The 20,374-nt window shown below is 35.8% G+C and overlaps 1 protein-coding gene across 1 annotated transcript in view; it reads right to left on the bottom strand.

Annotated features, from left to right (window-relative positions):
• Positions 1-6,166: 6,166 nt before the first annotated feature.
• The window catches only part of LOC123523256 (xanthine dehydrogenase/oxidase-like), a 43,885-nt gene continuing 29,677 nt past the window's right edge, over positions 6,167-20,374 (bottom strand). The window contains exons 25-32 of the mRNA XM_053550254.1: positions 17,652-17,747; positions 17,278-17,406; positions 15,817-15,891; positions 15,024-15,076; positions 14,399-14,516; positions 13,932-14,018; positions 13,046-13,213; positions 6,167-9,911 (exon numbers count right to left, since the gene is read on the bottom strand). Coding sequence (XP_053406229.1) covers positions 9,744-9,911; positions 13,046-13,213; positions 13,932-14,018; positions 14,399-14,516; positions 15,024-15,076; positions 15,817-15,891; positions 17,278-17,406; positions 17,652-17,747 — 894 coding nt within the window. The 3' untranslated portion in view covers positions 6,167-9,743. The remainder of the gene's footprint in view (positions 9,912-13,045; positions 13,214-13,931; positions 14,019-14,398; positions 14,517-15,023; positions 15,077-15,816; positions 15,892-17,277; positions 17,407-17,651; positions 17,748-20,374) is intronic.

Here is a 20,374-nt window from a genome sequence, read left to right as displayed (position 1 = left end):
CGAAATAAAATTTGACCTTGATTTTGACCTAGTGACCTACTTTCACATTTCTCAAGTTACAGCCTTCAAATTTGGACCACATGCATGGTTTTGTGTACCGAAACAAACTTTGACCTTTACATTGACCTAGTGACCTACTTTCACATTTTTGAAGGTACAGGCTTCAAATTTGGACCACATGCATAGTTTTGTATTCCGAAATAAAATTTGACCTTGATTTTGACCTAGTGACCTACTTTCACATTTCTCAAGCTACAGCCTTCAAATTTGGACCACTTGCATAGTTTTGTGTACCGAAATGAACTTTGACCTTAAGATTGACCTAGTGACCTACTTTCAGATTTCTGTAGCTATAGGCTTCAAATTTAGACCACATGAAAAGGATTGTGTACCGAAACAAACTTTGACCTTGACATTGACCTAGTGACCTACGTTCACATTTTTGAAGGAACAGGCTTCAAATTTGGACCACATGCATAGATTTGTGTTGTGAAGTGACATTTGACATTGATTTTGACCTAGTGACCTACTTTCTCATTTCTCAAGCTACAGCCTTCAAATTTGGACCACTTGCATAGTTTTGTGTACCGAAATAAACTTTGACCTTAAGATTGACCTAGTGACCTACTTTCAAATTTCTCAAACTACAGTCTTCAAAATTGATGCACATGCATAGTTTTGTGTACAAAGAACTTTGTCCTTGAAATTGATCTAGTGACCTACTTTCACATTTCTCAAGTTACAGCTTTCGAATTTAGACCACATGCACAGTGTTGTGTACGGAAATGAAATTTGACCTTGAGCTAGTCAGTAAGTCTTGAAATTTGGAACACACAAAAATGACACATTGGTGGGCGCCAAGATCACTCTGTGATCTCTTGTTGCTCCTACGAGTAGTGGATTGTGTCTCTATACTTTTTCTATAAAAAGTTGGAAAGTTGGAAAGTCAGTTTTCGAGATAGGTCTCATAATACCGAAATGACGTCACTTTAGTATATTTGACCGCCATTTTAGATATATGTAGAGAAAATGTTTGAGAAGTCATTAGAAATTCATATAAGGAGATAAGTCTGGTCAATATACTTGTTACTTGCCGTGACGAAAGGCAAAAAACGAAAACACTTTTTATGTTTCTTATTGTCTCTTGGTATCCCGTTTAGCTCCTTTTCTCCATATACACCGCATCTACCCTATTATTTGCTATTTTGTACTTTTCGTTTCTTGTGTTTTCTGACATTGCTATTTGGAATCCCGACACACTTTTCCCTCCTACGTTACCAACCGCCCCACACTCACCCCAACATTAGCCCTTGTCTCCGATTTTATTTACAATTTTATTTGTTTCGTGTTTTTTTTCGTATCTTGTGCTTCGGGTATTTGTCCTTTGAGATTTTGTTATTGAACAGACACTTAAGATATTTCGACGGCTTTCCTCCGCCTCATACATAGTCTTCTTGTCGTCAAATAAAATATCAACTTTGACGTCTGGTTGAATGTTAAGAAATTAAGGAGAGAAACATTGTAGAGTGTCACTGTGTACATAACTTAGTTTTGCTATTATTCCCGGTACTTTTTTATTTTAAGAGTCCATTCAATGTTCATCTTTTATATCAGAATTCCGATTAAGCCGGTGTGATGGCATGCTTTCAATTATCTCTCACGAATAGACTCAATCAAACTGAGACCTCTATCATTTTCCTCTGTAGACTCAATCAAACTGAGACCTCTATCATTTTCCTCTGTAGACACAATCAAACTGAGACCTCTATCATTTTCCTCTGTTGTGATGGCATGTCTTCAATTATCTCTCACGAATAGACTCAATCAAACTGAGACCTCTTTCATTTTCCTCTGTTGTGATGACATGCCTTCAATTATCTCTCACGAATAGACTCAATCAAACTGAGACCTCTATCATTTTCCTCTGTTGTGATGGCATGCCTTCAAATATCTCTCACGAATACACTCAATCAAACTGAGACCTCTATCATTTTCCTCTGTTGTGATGGCATGCCTTCAATTATCTCTCACGAATAGACTCAATCAAACTGAGACCTATATCATTTTCCTCTGTTGTGATGGCATGCCTTCAATTATCTCTCACGAATAGACTCAGTCAAACTGAGACCTCTGTCATTTTCCTCTGTAGACTCAATCAAAATGAGACCTCTGTCATTTTCCTCTGTAGACTCAATCAAACTGAGACCTCTGTCATTTTCCTCTGTTGACTCAATCAAACTGAGACCTCTGTCATTTTCCTCTGTTGACTCAATCAAACTGAGACCTCTGTCATTTTCCTCTGTTGACTCAATCAAACTGAGACCTCTGTCATTTTCCTCTGCTGACTCAATCAAACTGAGACCTCTGTCATTTTCCTCTGTAGACTCAATCAAACTGAGACCTCTGTCATTTTCCTCTGTAGACTCAATCAAACAGAGACCTCTGTCATTTTCCTCTGTAGACTCAATCAAACTGAGACTTCTATCAGTTTCCTCTGTTGACTCAATCAAACTCTGTAGACTCAATCAAACTGAGACCTCTATCGGTTTCCTCTGTTGACTCAATCAAACTGAGACGTCCGTCATTTTCCTCTGTAGACTCAATCAAACTGAGACCTCTATCATTTTCCTCTGTAGACTCAATCAAACTGAGACCTCCATCATTTTCCTCTGTAGACTCAATCAAACCGAGACCTCCATCATTTTTCTCTGTAGACTCAATTAAACTGAGACCTCTATCATTTTCCTCTGTAGACTCAATCAAACTGAGAACTCCATCATTTTCCTCTGTAGACTCAATCAAACTGAGACCTCTATCATATTCCTCTGTAGACTCAATCAAACTGAGACCTCTATCAGTTTCCTCTGTAGACTCAATCAAACTGAAACAGACCTCTATCAGTTTCCTCTGTAGATTCAATCAAACTGAGACCTCTATCATTTCCTCTGTAGTCTCAATCAAACTGAGACCTCTATCACTTTCCTCTGTAGATTCAATCAAACTGAGACCTCTATCACTTTCCTCTGTAGACTCATTCAAAATGAGACCTCTGTCATTTTCCTCTGTTGTGATGGCATGTCTTCAATTATCTCTCACGAATAGACTCAATCAAACTGAGACCTCTTTCATTTTCCTCTGTTGTGATGACATGCCTTCAATTATCTCTCACGAATAGACTCAATCAAACTGAGACGTCTATCATTTTCCTCTGTTGTGATGGCATGCCTTCAAATATCTCTCACGAATAGACTCAATTAAACTGAGACCTCTATCATTTTCCTCTGTTGTGATGGCATGCCTTCAATTATCTCTCACGAACAGACTCAATCAAACTGAGACCTCTGTCATTTTCCTCTGTAGACTCAATCAAAATGAGACCTCTGTCATTTTCCTCTGTTGACTCAATCAAACTGAGACCTCTGTCATTTTCCTCTGTTGACTCAATCAAACGGAGACCTCTGTCATTTTCCTCTGTTGACTCAATCAAACTGAGACCTCTGTCATTTTCCTCTGCTGACTCAATCAAACTGAGACCTCTGTCATTTTCCTCTGTAGACTCAATCAAACTGAGACCTCTGTCATTTTCCTCTGTAGACTCAATCAAACAGAGACCTCTGTCATTTTCCTCTGTAGACTCAATCAAACTGAGACTTCTATCAGTTTCCTCTGTTGACTCAATCAAACTCTGTAGACTCAATCAAACTGAGACCTCTATCGGTTTCCTCTGTTGACTCAATCAAACTGAGACGTCCGTCATTTTCCTCTGTAGACTCAATCAAACTGAGACGTCCGTCATTTTCCTCTGTAGACTCAATCAAACTGAGACCTCTATCATTTTCCTCTGTAGACTCAATCAAACTGAGACCTCCATCATTTTCCTCTGTAGACTCAATCAAACCGAGACCTCCATCATTTTTCTCTGTAGACTCAATTAAACTGAGACCTCTATCATTTTCCTCTGTAGACTCAATCAAACTGAGAACTCCATCATTTTCCTCTGTAGACTCAATCAAACTGAGACCTCTATCATATTCCTCTGTAGACTCAATCAAACTGAGACCTCTATCAGTTTCCTCTGTAGACTCAATCAAACTGAAACAGACCTCTATCAGTTTCCTCTGTAGATTCAATCAAACTGAGACCTCTATCATTTCCTCTGTAGTCTCAATCAAACTGAGACCTCTATCACTTTCCTCTGTAGATTCAATCAAACTGAGACCTCTATCACTTTCCTCTGTAGACTCAATCAAACCGAGACCTCTATCACTGTAGACTCAATCAAACTGAAACCTCTATCATTTTCCTCTGTTGTGTTCTATGCTTCGTAATGATCTCTTGATAAATTTATGATTTTTTTGTTCATTTCACCCCAATATTTTGACAAATTTGTTTGTTATCTTGTACTGATTATTCGTTTTTTTGTATCAAAATTGTATTAGTTTATCATAAACGATAGAAGTGTGTATTTTATCAAAATAATATAAGATTGATCGACACCTACAGACGCCGGAAATAACACAATTTTCACATTATTCATTTGCAAATAGAGAATGATACTGTCAGTCGGAAGATTACCTTCTTTCGTCAAAATAATTCAAGGTATTCTATTAAAAATAAAGAACACATGACGGGAGAATTTATTTGAGCATGACGTAGTCAAACAGATACATTAAAACGAGATACATACAGTTTTACTTGTTGTTTAAAAATAACTAAAATATGCGTTATTAAATGCATTCAAATACCAATTAGAAATAAATGTATACTAGTACTATTGACCTAATCTGTTTGTGTTAAAATATTGCATAAAGTTCGAAGCCGTTTGAAACCACATAAAAAACACAGGATACCGCCTTCGAGAAATTTTATCACTTTAATAAATGACACAATCTTATAAAAATTCAGGTTGCTCATGTAACACACAGTGTGTGGAAAATGGAAATTGTTGCTTCCCGTACAAGGAAGCATTGCAACAACAAGGAAATCCGGATGGAAAAGGCTTCTCCTGTCTGGTCCCAATGGCAATATAACCAGATGAAAAGGACTGATATCTGTTTCATTCAAACAAGATGGTTTCCTTGGTTCCTTGCTAGAAAATTGGCATCCAATATTTCTTGTGGAGATGCAATTGTTGCTCCCTGGGGCAGTTTATATCCCGTTTACTCTGCAAAATCCAAACAGTTATATAAGAATATGAAATGTGCAACTGCCGATGGTGTAACTGACGGCATACTTTGGGATGCCGTACTTAAGTGTAAAAAAGTCATAGCTATAAAGTCAGATCTAAACAGATTTGTCCTCGAGCTAGAGTCAAATTCAATTCCTGATGACTGCGCTGTTAGTTTCATCTTTCCAGGTCATCTTGAAAATATACGACTATTTGAATGCTTTGTATCGCTCAAAGATACCTGTCCTGAGTCGTCTGAATTTAAAATACCCGAAAATACTAGTCTTTCAAGGGAAACTATAACGCATTTGTGTACAAGCGGGTTTGTATCGCCTTATCGACAACCGAAATTGTATGCCAACGTATTTTGTCATATTTGCAATGCTGAGTCCTTCAGAAAGGAGGAGCAATGCAGCATGTGGACTCCGGAATGTAAGGATATCTTTCGAGGCGGATTTATCGGGCTGCTTGACGGAGCGTTCATACAGGATGGTGGACTGAAAAACCTTGGAGAGGCAACGGACGTTCCAGTGGCATGCGGCATTATAAATGTAACTGATTTGATGCTAGCAGTTACTGGTGTGAAATAAGCTGGGCAACAATAACCACATTATAACTGTTACATCGCCTGGCTGTAGCAACAGTGCAAAGTAAAAGTAGTAAAAAAAAACCCTCTCATAATTTTCTCCTAAAAGTACATTTCACACTGCGCAAAGACGAAATGCTTAAGTATAACTTAAAGCACTGTTCAGCAAAATCGGCTTTGTATATTGTAATTGTATACCACTCATGTAAAATCATTCTCAGTTTTGCCGACAAATCCAATACGGCCGCGTATACAATAACTGAACAACAGCAATTTTCTAGTTCAAATTTAATCACTTTAAAAACGTTACACATCTTCAAGTATTATGAAAATCACTGAAATGAAAGGTCATCGCTGTTTCCACCAGGGATGTAGCAGTTGTACTGTCAGAAGTGAGAACATTTACTGTTTCCGCTAAAAGTGTATTTAGTGTTTGTGCTCTTGATTCTTCAAAGATTAGTAATAATAATTCTAATTTTATTTGTGCCAGCAGTAGTAACAATCAAAAACTAGTTATTCCTGGGTAATTTATTTACTGGTACTGATGATAAACCCGGACAGATGATAAAGTCGACCACCTTGGAAATATTCGATTGCAATCGGTTATTTATAAAATTGAACACACCATCTAATAGTTTCCACTTACAACACCATCTGGTGTAAACAAAAACAAAATTGGTAAATATTCTGTATAAATAAATGACTTACATAAATTTGTATTAAAAATACTTATCCAAAATTACTGGGGAAGAGGGTGTTTTTTTGCGCATGCTCACTGTCGAAACATGAAGGCCTGACATTTGTTAACTTTTCATTACTTTTTCAGGAATGACTGTTGCAGCTTTTTGGGGAAACTTCAATATTATAATACCAAGAAAATTTTGTAAATGACAAAGTGTTCGAATTTATCATCAGTCAACGTTCATACAGTCCCCTTTTTACATACCCCTTTCAGGCCCTCACTTCGTGTGAGTTTGCTTACTAAATATAAATCTGAATTATGTAAAGTTTTCAGCAAAGGTTAAGCTTTATTTTGATACCGACCATTGATTTCAATTTGCAGAAATAAAAAAGTTACAGGTAAAAAACCTCATTTTCTGTTCGGGTTTATCATCAGTACCAGTATCGATAAACATTTTTTTCTGCCATGAATATAAGCATACATATACAGAATATTCTAAAATAAGAAGCAGTAACACTGTTATCTGCCAGGAATAATAACATAAATACTGCTGAATATACTGTTTCTGTAATTACTTTTCTGCAACTGCTGTTCCTGTAATGAATATTGTTGCGTTAATTAGTTTCTGCTTAATATAGTCTTTTTAAGTGTATTTACCGTCGTTGTTCCATTTAAGTGGTATTTGAATTAAATAAATAAACTGTTCCTAAAAAGAGCTTTTACGAACAACTAGAATTGTGTCCATTGGACACGGATGCTCCCACATACTGTGCATTTCTCTATTTAGCTTAAAATATCAAAGGGCCATAACTACAGTAAAAATATTTACAGAAAATATTTCTTCATTTTTGGTCATCAGTACATCAAGCTTGTTCAATTATGAAAGTTTAAAGCAAATCAGGCGAACAGGGTGGGAGGAGTTGGATACCCAAAACTTTTCTCTATATTCCATACAGCAAAAACTATCAACGGGCCATAACTGTGGTAAAAATAGTCACAGAAAAAAGACACTTTATCTTACTTAGCCATAATTAGTGCAAAACTATCAAGAGTAGATCCGAGGCGTATCGTGCAAAATATAAAAAGGACGGTGACGAGAGAATGGTTGTTAAAACATAACAATGTCACGATTGTTCTTAAAGCAAACTTTATGCCATCTTCTAAGATAGACTTTGTAGATAATGATATCGAAGCCAAGTCAGTCTTGGGAATCTTTCCGAGAGTCTCGAGCAACCGCTGTACCGCCTCGTGTACAAAAGTATGAATATTATAGGAGAACTGCATTTGATCACAAAGCTCTATCTTTGTGTCCAGGTCGAACTGAATCAGTTTGAATTTATTCTAAGCCGAGACGAGAAAACACTTTATAATATTATCGCACAACGTTTCATGTTTGACGGCGAGTTTGCATTCATATCGAGCAGCACATTTGAAGGAATTCGCGCTAGAATTTGTATTGAAGAAAACAGACAAAGTCACATTGCAGAATGTAGGCGCATTTCATACGGTCTATGACCTTGGACTTGTTGCTGCAGCATTGCTTTTTGGTGTTTTGTAAACTCAATACCAAGTAGAGTCATTGTTTCGTCTGATGTATAAAAGTGTTATAATAAACAAACAAAAGTAAACACATATAGTATATTACATTAGAATCGTGGTTATTATTAACTTTTTTTGCTTTGAACCGTCAAACAATTATTTAATTTTTTTATTAGTTCGCTTCATTTGGTTAAAATGATTTATATGGTCTTCCTTGGGTTTATACTAATATGATATCAAATAACTACAGTATAAACAAATGTGTTTATCAGAGGAAAGAAATTGAACCCGCACCGACGTCAGCGGCTAGCAAAACAAAGACGATTTATGGCTGCGCGAAAAAATCTGACAGATGCTAGACGTGTTTTGAAAATATTTTTTTTCCTTTTTGGTACTTTATCGTTCATTTTTTTGCTAATATTTGGTTTAAAGCGACTAACTCAAACGTTGTGATTTGTAAGTTTTAAAATAATTTATCACCGAAAGGCAAAATGCCGCCACTTTTTCATACATTTACATGAAACATAATGGTTGACCAGATTATAGTTTCCAGAATTATGGGAACATTCGATTTTTTTGCAGTTTTTCTCGTGGACTTTTATAAACCGATATGACGCTTTATTTTGTAAACACTGATAAACATAGAACGAGACGCGACAGTATTTTAGACGCTATCATCACGTAGGCAAGCAAACCAAAAGTTCGCATGTAGTTTGGTGGTTCAATTTATATACTCGTCTACCGATTATGGTAGTCAGCATGATTTACTTTGCCTTATTTAGGTAAGAAATACTATCGTACTGAATAACACTACCTAAATAACGGACCGTCCCATTATTAAAAGTATACAAACATCGCTCACCTCAAAACCGAACTATAAGTAGCGCACAATATTATGGCGCGTATAGTTACACCACACTTCCATATTTGCGGATAGCTTTCGCAATCCGATTGACGTCACACTGACGCACATCTTACGTAACTGGTGAATATTAATCAACTGCGTTGGAGCATGAAAACTAACGCCAGTTTAGATAAAACCATTATATGTAAATACTTCTTATGTCAACGATATGGAATAATTCCAACGCTATTACGAAATCAACATTGTCTAAAATATAGTTGAACTGGTATAATTCCAGCGCTCTTACAAGATAAGCATTATCTAAAAGTGTAACAACCTATCTAAAAATATAACAACCTAGAATATACAATTATATACAGCCGCTTGATGGTACAAAAATCATTAACTTGACTATGTAACAGGTTTAAATGTGTTTTTCTGGTTGTTGACTGTGTATTCCTATTATCATATGCAGTATGGAATACACAAAACTGTTGCTGTAACAAGCATTGTTGTAATACGTATTCTTTATGAGAAACAAAGTCAATTATTATACACGTGTCTATTACAACAAACAGATTACTGAATTACCGCGCGCGAAATTACTAGAAAACGTAATCATTATTTGCCTGACATTATTGGTTGAATATATTGTATGTATCTCCGCAAGAAGAATATTTGCGTTAAATTTTCACATGCGGGTGCCAGTATGTCCGTAGTGTATTCTAAAGCAATATCTTAACATAAGAATTAAAAGCTTATACCTTGATTTTCAGAGCACACTAAATTTATTCTTATTAGCAAAATTTCTGTTCAAATGTAATAAATTCTGCAATCACTTTTGTTTCACCATAAATTTATATATAATAAACCTGTTTTGTTGTTTGCATGCGTATTGTTTAGTTGCACACTGTCGTCATTAATGTTAAACTTTGATTTGCTGTCCACACGCTTCCTGTATCCTGTGCACAGTAGCTGGTGAGTCAATCCGGAAGTATCCGATCTTGCCAATCTGAGCACGTGCAGCAAGTATTGCTTCTTTAATTGCAGTAATGACCGACAGGGATAAAATATACGGCGGCTCTCCAGCAGACTGCAAAAAAATCACAACGAACCATATTATTAATGGAAGACCGGTGCGCCATCCTAATTGCCAAATGCAAAATGCCAAACATTTGATGCTAAATGCCAATTACTTAATGCTAAATGCCATTAATTTAATTCTAAATGCCAATTACGTAATGCTAAATGCTACATACCAAATGCTTTTGCCATATTCTTAATGTTAAATGTCAAGTGCTAAATGTCAAATACTTAATGCTTATTGTTAAATGATAAATACTAATCGTCAACTACTTTGAATTAACGATTTCTATCTCTGAACCTTATGGCTGAAACTTCTAATTATTTGAAGACGTATAACATTCTATCAGTTTGTCTTGAAACAATAACATGTTCTACCGACCATAACATTGGACCGAAACTGTTTACTTTAAGATGTAAAAAATGTGTTTAATATAGACAAACTTTTTTTAAATAACGCCATACAAAAGAGATGCATTCATACACTGATATATTAAGTTCTGTTTTTAGCTCACCTGAGCACAAAGTGCTCAGGGTGAGGTATTGTGATCGCTCACCGTCCGGCGTCCGTCCGTCCGTCTGTCCGTCCGTCCGTCGTCCGTCCACACTTTCCTTTAAACAACATCTCCTCCTAAACCAACAGGCCAATTTTGATGAAACTTCACAGGGATGTTCCTTGGATGGCCCCCTTTCAAAATTGTTCAAAGAATTGAATTCTATGCAGAACACTGGTTGCCATGGCAACCGAAAGGAAAAACTTTAAAAATCTTCTTCTCAAAAACCAGAAGACCTAGAGCTTAGATATTTGGTGTGAAGCATTGCCTAGTGGACCTCTACCAAGTTTGTTCAAATCATGACCCCGGGGTCAAAATTGACCCCGCCCCAGGGGTCACTTGATTTTACATAAGAAAATCTTAAAAAATCTTCTTCTCAAAAACCAGAAGCCTTAGAGCTTAGATATTTGACATGTAGCATTGCCTAGTGGACCTCTACTAAAATTGTTCAAATCATGACCCCGGGGTCAAAATTGACTCTGCCCCAGGGGGCACTTGATTTTACATAGGAAAATCTTCAAAAAATTTCTAAAAATAAACCAGAAGGCCTAAAGCTTAGATATTTCACATGTAGCATTGCCTAGTGGACCTCTACAAAATTTGTTCAAATCATGGCCCCCGGGGTCAAAATTGACCCCGCCCCAGGGGTCACTTGATTTTACATAAGAAAATATTTAAAAAATCTTCTTCTCAAAAACCAGAAGCCCTAGAGCTTAGATATTTGACATGTAGCATTGCCTAGTTGACCTCTACTAAAGTTGTTCAAATTATGACCCGGGGGTCAAAATTGACCCCGCCCTAGGGGTCACTTGACTTTACAACGGAAAATCTTCAAAAGTTTTCTAAAAACAAACCAGAAGGCCTAGAGCTTAGATATTTCACATGTAGCATTACCTAGTGGACCTCTACAAAATTTGTTCATATCATGACCCCCTGGGTCAAAATTGACCCCGCCCCAGAGGTCACTTGATTTTACATAGGAAAATCTTCAAAAATTTTCTAAAAATAAACTAGAAGGCGTAGAGACTAGATATTTGACATGTAGCATTGCCTAGTGGACCTCTACAAAATTTGTTCAAACCTTGTCCCCCGGGGTCAAAATTGACTCCGCCCTAGGGGTCACTTGATTTTACATAGGAAAATCTTAAAAAAAAATTCTAAAAATAAACCAGAAGGCCTAGATCTTAGATATTTGACATGTAGCATTGCCTATTAGACTTTTACAAAGTTTATTCAAATCATGACCCCTGGGGTCAAATTGACCCTGCCCCATGGGGTTACTTGATTGTACATAGAAAAATCTTCAAAATTTTCTAAAAATAAACCAGAAGAGCTTAGATATTTGACATGTAGCATTGCCTAGTGGACCTCTACAAAAAGTTTTCAAATCTTGTTTTTAAAGTTACTTAAAGAAAATTTCAACTATATTTTCTCATAATTCTTTTGATTGATTTCTATTATGATCTTTTGACCTTGAAGACTTGTCCTTAAGTGCAATGATAACAGGTGAGCGATATAGGGCCATCATGGCCCTCTTGTTTAATAAGCAGTTAGTAATAAGCATTTAACAATTAGCATTTGTCGTCTGACAGTCAATATTTGACATTCAACATTTGGGAAATAGCATTTTGCATTTAATTATTTGTCATTTAGCAGTTGGCAGTTAGCATGAAGCATCTACCTTCAAATTAATTATATACGCAGCGAACTTTATAGTTTTTCATGGACACAACAACGTTACTGAAAGATAGATAGAGTTGTTGATATACCGTGTTCATTGCGATTATTAACATGACTATTGAAAAGATAGTGTGTTTGCTGGTTAAAGCCGAGTTCAACTGACAAAAGATAATTGAGATTTTTTTTTTCTGCAACTGAGCTAAATGTACAGTTAAGTATTCTGTTTTTATAGCGAGGAAGTATAAGTGCACCCTAAACTCTACCCTACTACATAAGTATTTTTAATAATAACGCATTAATTAGTGATTTTTTTCTACATCGCTTTAAACTGTTTGTTTATTATTATGTCGTATATTTAAGAACAGTTATGATACGCATTATTAATCAATACTGTAATATAACGGTATGCATTTTAGTAGAATTGGTATAGAGAAATCACAGCGAATAGCATTAAGTTTTATATGTTTAAGTCAGTAAAAAATATTTATTCATCTAGAATCATATATTTCTTAAACAAAGGTTTACATAATAATTATAAACTATGTATTATTATACAGGTTTAACATACGTACAATCTATACAAAATATGTCATGTCGGTCAAATCACAACTTTGTACGTGTTTTTTTCTGTTCATTAGCCAAAGGCAACTATTGTCGATATTTGCTAATAAGATATTGTTGTTGATGTTGTAATATAATTTGGACTTTAGCATGATATAATTATTTGCAATTCGTAATGAGAAGCTGCTTAACGTTATGGTCGATGCAACAACGTCATTTGCAACCCCGCAAAAGTTGTGATATTAAACATTCGAATGGTATACAATTCGGTATCTGACAATCTAAAGCCATTTTATGACTAATCAGGTTTTGTCAGATTATAATTAGATGCACAAATCGGTGAACAAACCTTTGAGGAATAGATATTGACCACAACATCATGATTTTTTATCAAGTTAACCACCAGTTTCCGCGGAATACTTTTAACATTTGGTATTTTGTAGCTTAGAGGGCTGCAGTTGTCAATGCGGCCTTTCTCATCTATCTCCATGCTTTCTGAAGTGACCATTCCTAGTCCCTGAAATAATAAAATATTATTAAAGGCACTGACCTCCAGATTATACAACAAAAAAGAAAACGTTTAGACATCAGGAAATATTTGCTACATTTTAAAGAAGGCTTTGAATCTTAGTTACAGACTGATTATTACGTTCTCGAAACACAAGAGAATTAGTTAACCATCGTTATGTTCGAATTACTTCGTAATGTATTGGTCAAGAAGGCAAGAATGTTTTATTGCCGAGGCGACCAGGGTTCATTTCCCGTCACGGACATGTTCTTTTCTTGATATCTTATTTAGGAACAAAGCCTCATGTTCTAATGTTCATGATATGACCAAACTTCAATTTTAAAGACAGATCATTTTTAGCTTAGAACTGGAGTCCAGTCCCTTTTAATCTACATTTATAGTCACTTTTATTGGTTTGAACACATGATTAGTAGATGAAATGGTATGTCACACGCAGTTCAAGAACAACTTGCTGCAAATGTTTGCAACCGCTCCAAAAGTGTTCGGGCTGTTTGACTAGATAATAGAAATCTATCTTGTGCTACATCCTCTGTCAATACCACTGCTCAGATCGATAAATCATCATAGCAATCTCATTAAAAAGCAAACCTTGTAGAACATGTACATATTACAAGTCAAAACCAATATGACGACATATGGACTAACAACAAACTGGAACATATTAAGCACTTAATACCAACCTCACTTTGTTTAGAAAATATCTTACCTGTACAAAAGCTCCTTCAATCTGACCGATATCTAGCGCAGGATTCAAACTCTTACCAATATCAACATGTAAATCTGCTTGCAGTACCTATATACAATTAAAAAGTCATGCAATTCCCTTTAAATTAACTTTGAATAGATGGGAAATTGGATACTCTTAACTGTTTCGGCTAAATTATGCTAGTGGTGAGATAGTGCTGTCTATAAACGATAAAATATTCTGGTAAAGGCTCAATGTGCGTTTGGCTCATACTATTTATTATACAATTGCCGACCAATCTATTTGTGAGTTACGAATCGTTACTAAGTTACACCTGTCTGTTTTTTGTAAGTTAATAATATCCCACATGAAAGCTATTGATTACTTTGTGAATAATATTATTCTGTTGACATTATTAAATCAAATAATTATACACGTATGAACGGAGCTGATTGTGGTCGGTAAACCAATATAATGTTAAAACTTACCTGGCATTCTCCAGTTAAGACATCAATTTCCACTTCCGTGCAAGCCACTCCATAAGTGAAATAATCAAAAGGAGCTCCAACTTTCTTTTCAAAGTCAAGATCCCCTTCTTGGTATGGACTAGAATAATAATTTTTACGATTTACACAACTTTGTTTGCATCTTATTAACTAAATATCTATATATTTCAATGAGTTATTAAGATACATGACAGATATCGTAGCATGTTGGCAGATTGAACTGATCTAATGACCATCTTAAATATGTTTTCTTCTATATCATTACAGATGTCAAATGTAAATACAATGAGCTCGACAAGGAGAGGTCAAGTCTAATGACCCTGGGTCGTAAATTCAATCACTGAGCGTGACGGTTGTTCTCAGTAACAATTTGACAGAAGACCTTCTGTCTGAAATTATTTTCACTCCACATCTGATACACGTGGAGAAGTTGGCAGATAACTGCGAGGAACAGGTTAATATTGGAACTAAATCAAGAAACACTATTTAGTTTAACTGCCCACAGTTACATAAGTGAAATACTGTTGAAAAAAAAAACGGCGCTGAATAATTACATAATACTGTAAGCCATATTAGTAGGGAATAACCCATATCATCGTTATATTACCGGTAAAATCCTGTAGCCGACAGCTGTATCCGTTGGAAAAAGGCTGTAAATATCTGTAATATTAAATAAATATATGTCTATAGTACGGTACGTTTTGTAACATAACATTTATAGTTCAGGGATAATACTTGACGCAATAAATGTTACTTGCAAAAAGCCGCCATGGAAAAAGTGGACCATCTGGTAAAATTTAGTTTTGAAATTTGTAAACGAAAAGCAAGCAAAGGCCGACGGAAAGGCCACATCCAGACTGCCAGCCTCCCGTACAACACTCCGCATGGCAATAGGGGTATGTGTAAATAATATTTATTTTATATTTACTAAATATATACACGTGCACACCAACAGAGCATATATATGAACAGAAATGTGTGCAACAATAAAACCCACACATAAACATCATCAGGGAGCACCACATCAGGGTGCTGCCGAGGAACGGTCTGTATCAATCCACCGCAGATGTGTTTAAAGTAGTTTACTAGTGTCAAACCTCATTCTTCATCCTCAGTATGTTTCTATATTACAAGATAGTTTAAACAAAATAACTCTCCGCTAGGAGAATCACTCTAGTCTCATTATTGTGTTTATCAACCCTCATTTTTTTTATTCTCATGCGACAGTGACTGCTTTAACCTCCAATGCTTAGCTTTATGTTTTCTTTCTCTAAAAAAAATTGTTTACTTGGAACCACATAAAAATGAAATGTTATTCAGACGCAGAGATGAAATCGTGCCCAACAATTTAGTTAAAACCTTTACTCACTTAATCGTTTGTAAATATGCATATGTATTACCAGTTTTTCCCATGTAGCTCCTGGCATCGTTTCCTTCAAATGACTGAGTCTCCTGTTGAGTGTTTCACAAGCATCCTGGAGTTGTTTTAATTTTGAATTATTTATGTTATAATTACACTCTATTCTAAAATTGTGTGAAATTCAATTTTCTAATTGGATATACATAATATGTTTTCTGATATTTCTCTGATCATCTCATATTTCAAATAGTAGCCAATAATTGTGCTTACTGATATTTAACAACTTCATTTCCTGAATTGATGCAAAACAAATCGCACCATCACATTTCAGGTCATAAAAAAAGAAGAAAAGCCACTTATAAGAACGTTGTCCACTCAAATCGAAACCCTATAGCAGTTTATATATGGTTGTGTATATTGCTGGAATATACAGGAAACATTCGGACACATTAAAGCATATAGACAACGAGGACAAAAAACAAATAAAGGAACCCTGTCAAGCACCGCCTTACGATGGTCTGTGACAACACAATATTTTGAAGTTTAAACCGGTTACGGTAGTTCTGCATGTTTGATAAACCGGAAGTGATGGCGTAACGTCATTTATCCGGAAAACGTAGAATAAAGCCTCGATTCGGCGTACGGAAATGAAAATCAGTTTATGAATTAAAGGCAACCTGTGAATAAATTTATCAAATTGTAACAGTCTCTATCGTTCTAAAGTTAAAATATGATATTAAACATCTGACACGTTAAATAATTCAAAATAATGTCTTAAAATCAGCTTCAAACAGGCGGTTCACTTTAATCATGGTCAAATATCTCAGAAATAAGCACATGGACCTATACATTTTATTTTACTAAATTATACGCCATATGTTTATTATCGACTGTGAGGTTTCATTTAAATCTACATTGTGGAAAATTTTCTATTCGCGAAAATGTTATGAAAGTTGCTATTTTTCCATAGATTCCCATTATGAAAACTTGCGCGAGGTCCGAAATTTTCAAATCAGTCTGGCAAAAATCAAGCACACGACCCTATCCTTTTATTTGCTGAATTTTCTAGGTATATTCTGAAATTTTGAAAAATCAGAGTTTAATCAAATTCTACATTGTAGAAAAAATTTCAATCCAAACGTGCAGAACCACCTTAACGGTGCTTCAATTCAAACTCGCCCAAATTTTGTCACCCAGTTAATGGTGCATCAACACTAACTTTCTCGAACTCTTGTCATTCAGTTAATTGTGCAACAAATCTAAGTCACCAGAAATTCGTTCGAAACATGATACATCAAAGCATGACTGACTTACAAACATTTAATACCTTAATGTAGATCGGTGCGTCTTTATCCATTACGTTAAATCATGCAACCAGTATAAGTCAAACCAGAGTGACGTTATTATTTCCAAATAAATTGGATTTAATCAATGAAAATCTAAAATATAATATTTTGATTCAACTGTACAGATGTATACAGTACTTGTTATTAACACAAACCTTGACAGCCGGACCATACAGGTCTGTGCCCATACTACCGGCTGTAACTGTGGCGTTTGGAATCTCCCTTGTACTGCTTTCAACTGTGTGAATCTTTTCCTTTGGTATTCCAAGAACGCGTGAAGCAACCTGCAAACAAACTATACACTGACATGCACAACTTTGAAATAAAAAAAACTCCAGCAAAACAGCATAATGGTCTGGTGGTCATTGGTTCATTAACACAATGATAAATAGAGAGACTTTTGTTCCATGATTTTAATGAATATGTTTCCTGGAGCAATTCACAAGGCGTTATTTATCAGTTTCAAGAAGATATGTTCTCAACTTTTTTTTTCTTAAAATCAATTGTAATTTATATGCATACAATATACCTGTATTAATTTCGTATTAAGACCTTGGCCCATCTCAATCCCACCGTGAGCTACCAACACAGATCCGTCTGTGTATATATTAACCAGAGCAGCCCCCTGAAAAATATTTCAATATCATGTTTACTTTATGGTACCCAATGACAACTGAACTATTCCATCACTGTGTTTATGTAACACACATCAGTCCCAACATTTGACAGAGTGTCATTCAAGATTTGCGTTCCGTAAAAGCTATTCAGCGGTCCGCTTTATTCTGTCATGTCCAACAGAGCTGAAGCTGAAAGATCTATGAAGTAAATAGAACATATACTGGTATAACATCAAACAACTACGCAACAATACTGTCACTTGAGACAGCAGCACGCTCGACTATTTCGATGCTGGATAGTGGAATTGAGTACATCTGAGGAAGCTGGAGCTGTCACTTGAGTGTTTAATGACTCCAATGCGAATGAAAATATTAGACAATACCTTAAGTCTGCGTCAAATGTATTTAGTAATAACAGAGATAGAGATCAGGTGTATCAAAACATTAATCAAGTATAGTAGTCGCAACTTGACCGCGATAGTTGACCTTAGGCTGATTATTCATATCGATTATTTCATAATAGAAATCAAGGGTGCTTAGGGTAACCGTGTATATTCATATGGAATTAGTTTGTAAACAGTGCAGTATCAAAGTATTTATACTTACATTTGATCAGTTAAAACCTTCCAATACAACAATTTATATTTACTCAAATTCATATTTCCTTTTTCTCGTGCAGCTCGTGTTTTACCTACACTCCTTTTCAATAATAGGTTGTGCCTTATTATGTATTATAATGCAAAGGTCAACCATCGGGGTCAAGTTGCGTCCACTATATAAAACGGGCACAATTTATGGAAATTTTCCGAAAACATAATGCAACATGTGCCACATGATGTGACTAGCATTGTGGAAGAACTATCTATTTCAAGTTTGAATCAAGTCTATATAGAAATAACTAAGATAGAGCAAAATTAATGTACTTTACTGACTGAACCTGAAATTCTAAGTAAATAGAGAAAAAAACACATACCACATTTGTACTAGCGTTATGGACCTTGTGTCATATTATGATTGTGGAACAACCATTTTAAGTTTGAACCAAATCCATGTTGTAACAACAGAGATATGGTGAAAAAAATTAAACTGAAACTCTAGGCATAAAGGGAATATATTTATGAAATATTTGCACTAGAGTTATGGACAATGTGTCTAATGATTAGGAGGATGATCTGGAAAAGCTATTTTAAGTTTAAATCGTATTCATTATGCACCAAAATTAACCTGAAATTCTAAGTAAAAAGGGGCATAGTTTATGAAATATTGGTGCAAGAGTTATGACCCTTGTGTCATAAGTTTTAATCAAATCTGTTTGGTAATAACAGAGATGGAGTGAAAGTGCACCAAAACTTTAACCTGGAATATGAGCAAAAGGGGGATAGCTTATAAAATTCATAAAATAATTGTGCAAGTGTCAGGGTGCTTTTGTAAAATTGGTTGTTGGTGTGGAACAATTATTTTAAATTTGAATCAAAACCTTCTGCAATAACAGAGATATAGTGAAAATACATCAAAATTAACCTACAAAGGCGGCATAATTCATGAAAAAAATTGATGCTAGAGTTATGAACTTTGTGATCACCTGATGTGGGTGATGATGTGGAAAAACTAGTTTAAGTTTGAAAGTAATAAATGAAATAGTGTAAAAGTGCAACAAAAGTTTAATCTGAAATTTTAAGTAAACCGGGGGGAAAATATGAAATAATGGTGCGAGAAGCAAATCCCTCATGCGATTAAGAGATATCTGAGAGATAAAGAGAAAATGCATCAAAATTTTAACAAAGATATGGACGCGGAAGGACGCCGACGCCGGGGTGATTACGATAGTTTTCCATATACTTCGTACAGTCGAGCTAAAAATATAACAACTTTCATTTAGAAAGAGTCTCTTTGAGTTAATGTTACTACAGCTGATTCTAAGCTTGCCAATGCATTTGCATTTCCTTGCAAAGAAAGCAGGTAAACAGGTAAAAAAGGACTCCATTGGATTGGAAAGCTTCGGCCTATCATAATACCAGTCCATCGAGACTGGACTAACCCAGATTTTAATTTCTTGCATTTGTCCTTCGGGACGGGACTAACACAAATCTGGATCTCTTGCGTCCATTGAGACGGGACTAACACAGATCTTAGTCTCTTGCATGCGTTCACCGAGACGGGACTAACACAGATCTTAGTCTCTTGCATGCGCCCATCGAGACGGGACTAACACAGACCTAATCTCTTGCATGCGTTCATCGAGACGGGACTAACACAGATCTTAACCTCTTGCTTGCGTTCATCGAGACGGGACTAACACAGATCTTAATCTCTTGCATGTGTTCATCGGGACGGGACTAACACAGATCTTAATCTCTTGCTTGCGTTCATCGGGACGGGACTAACACAGATCTTAGTCTCTTGCATGCGTTCATCGGGACGGGACTAACACAGATCTTAACCTCTTGCTTGCGTTCATCGAGACGGGACTAACACAGATCTTAATCTCTTGCATGCGTTCATCGGGACGGGACTAACACAGACCTTAAAATCTTGCTTGCGTTCATCGAGACGGGACTAACACAGATCTTAATCTCTTGCATGCGTTCATCGGGACGGGACTAACACAGACCTTAAAATCTTGCTTGCGTTCATC

The sequence above is a fragment of the Mercenaria mercenaria genome, chromosome 8 (assembly GCF_021730395.1).
Source record: "Mercenaria mercenaria strain notata chromosome 8, MADL_Memer_1, whole genome shotgun sequence".
Taxonomy (NCBI): Eukaryota; Metazoa; Mollusca; class Bivalvia; order Venerida; family Veneridae; genus Mercenaria; species Mercenaria mercenaria.
This window is presented reverse-complemented; position numbering and strand designations above follow the sequence as displayed.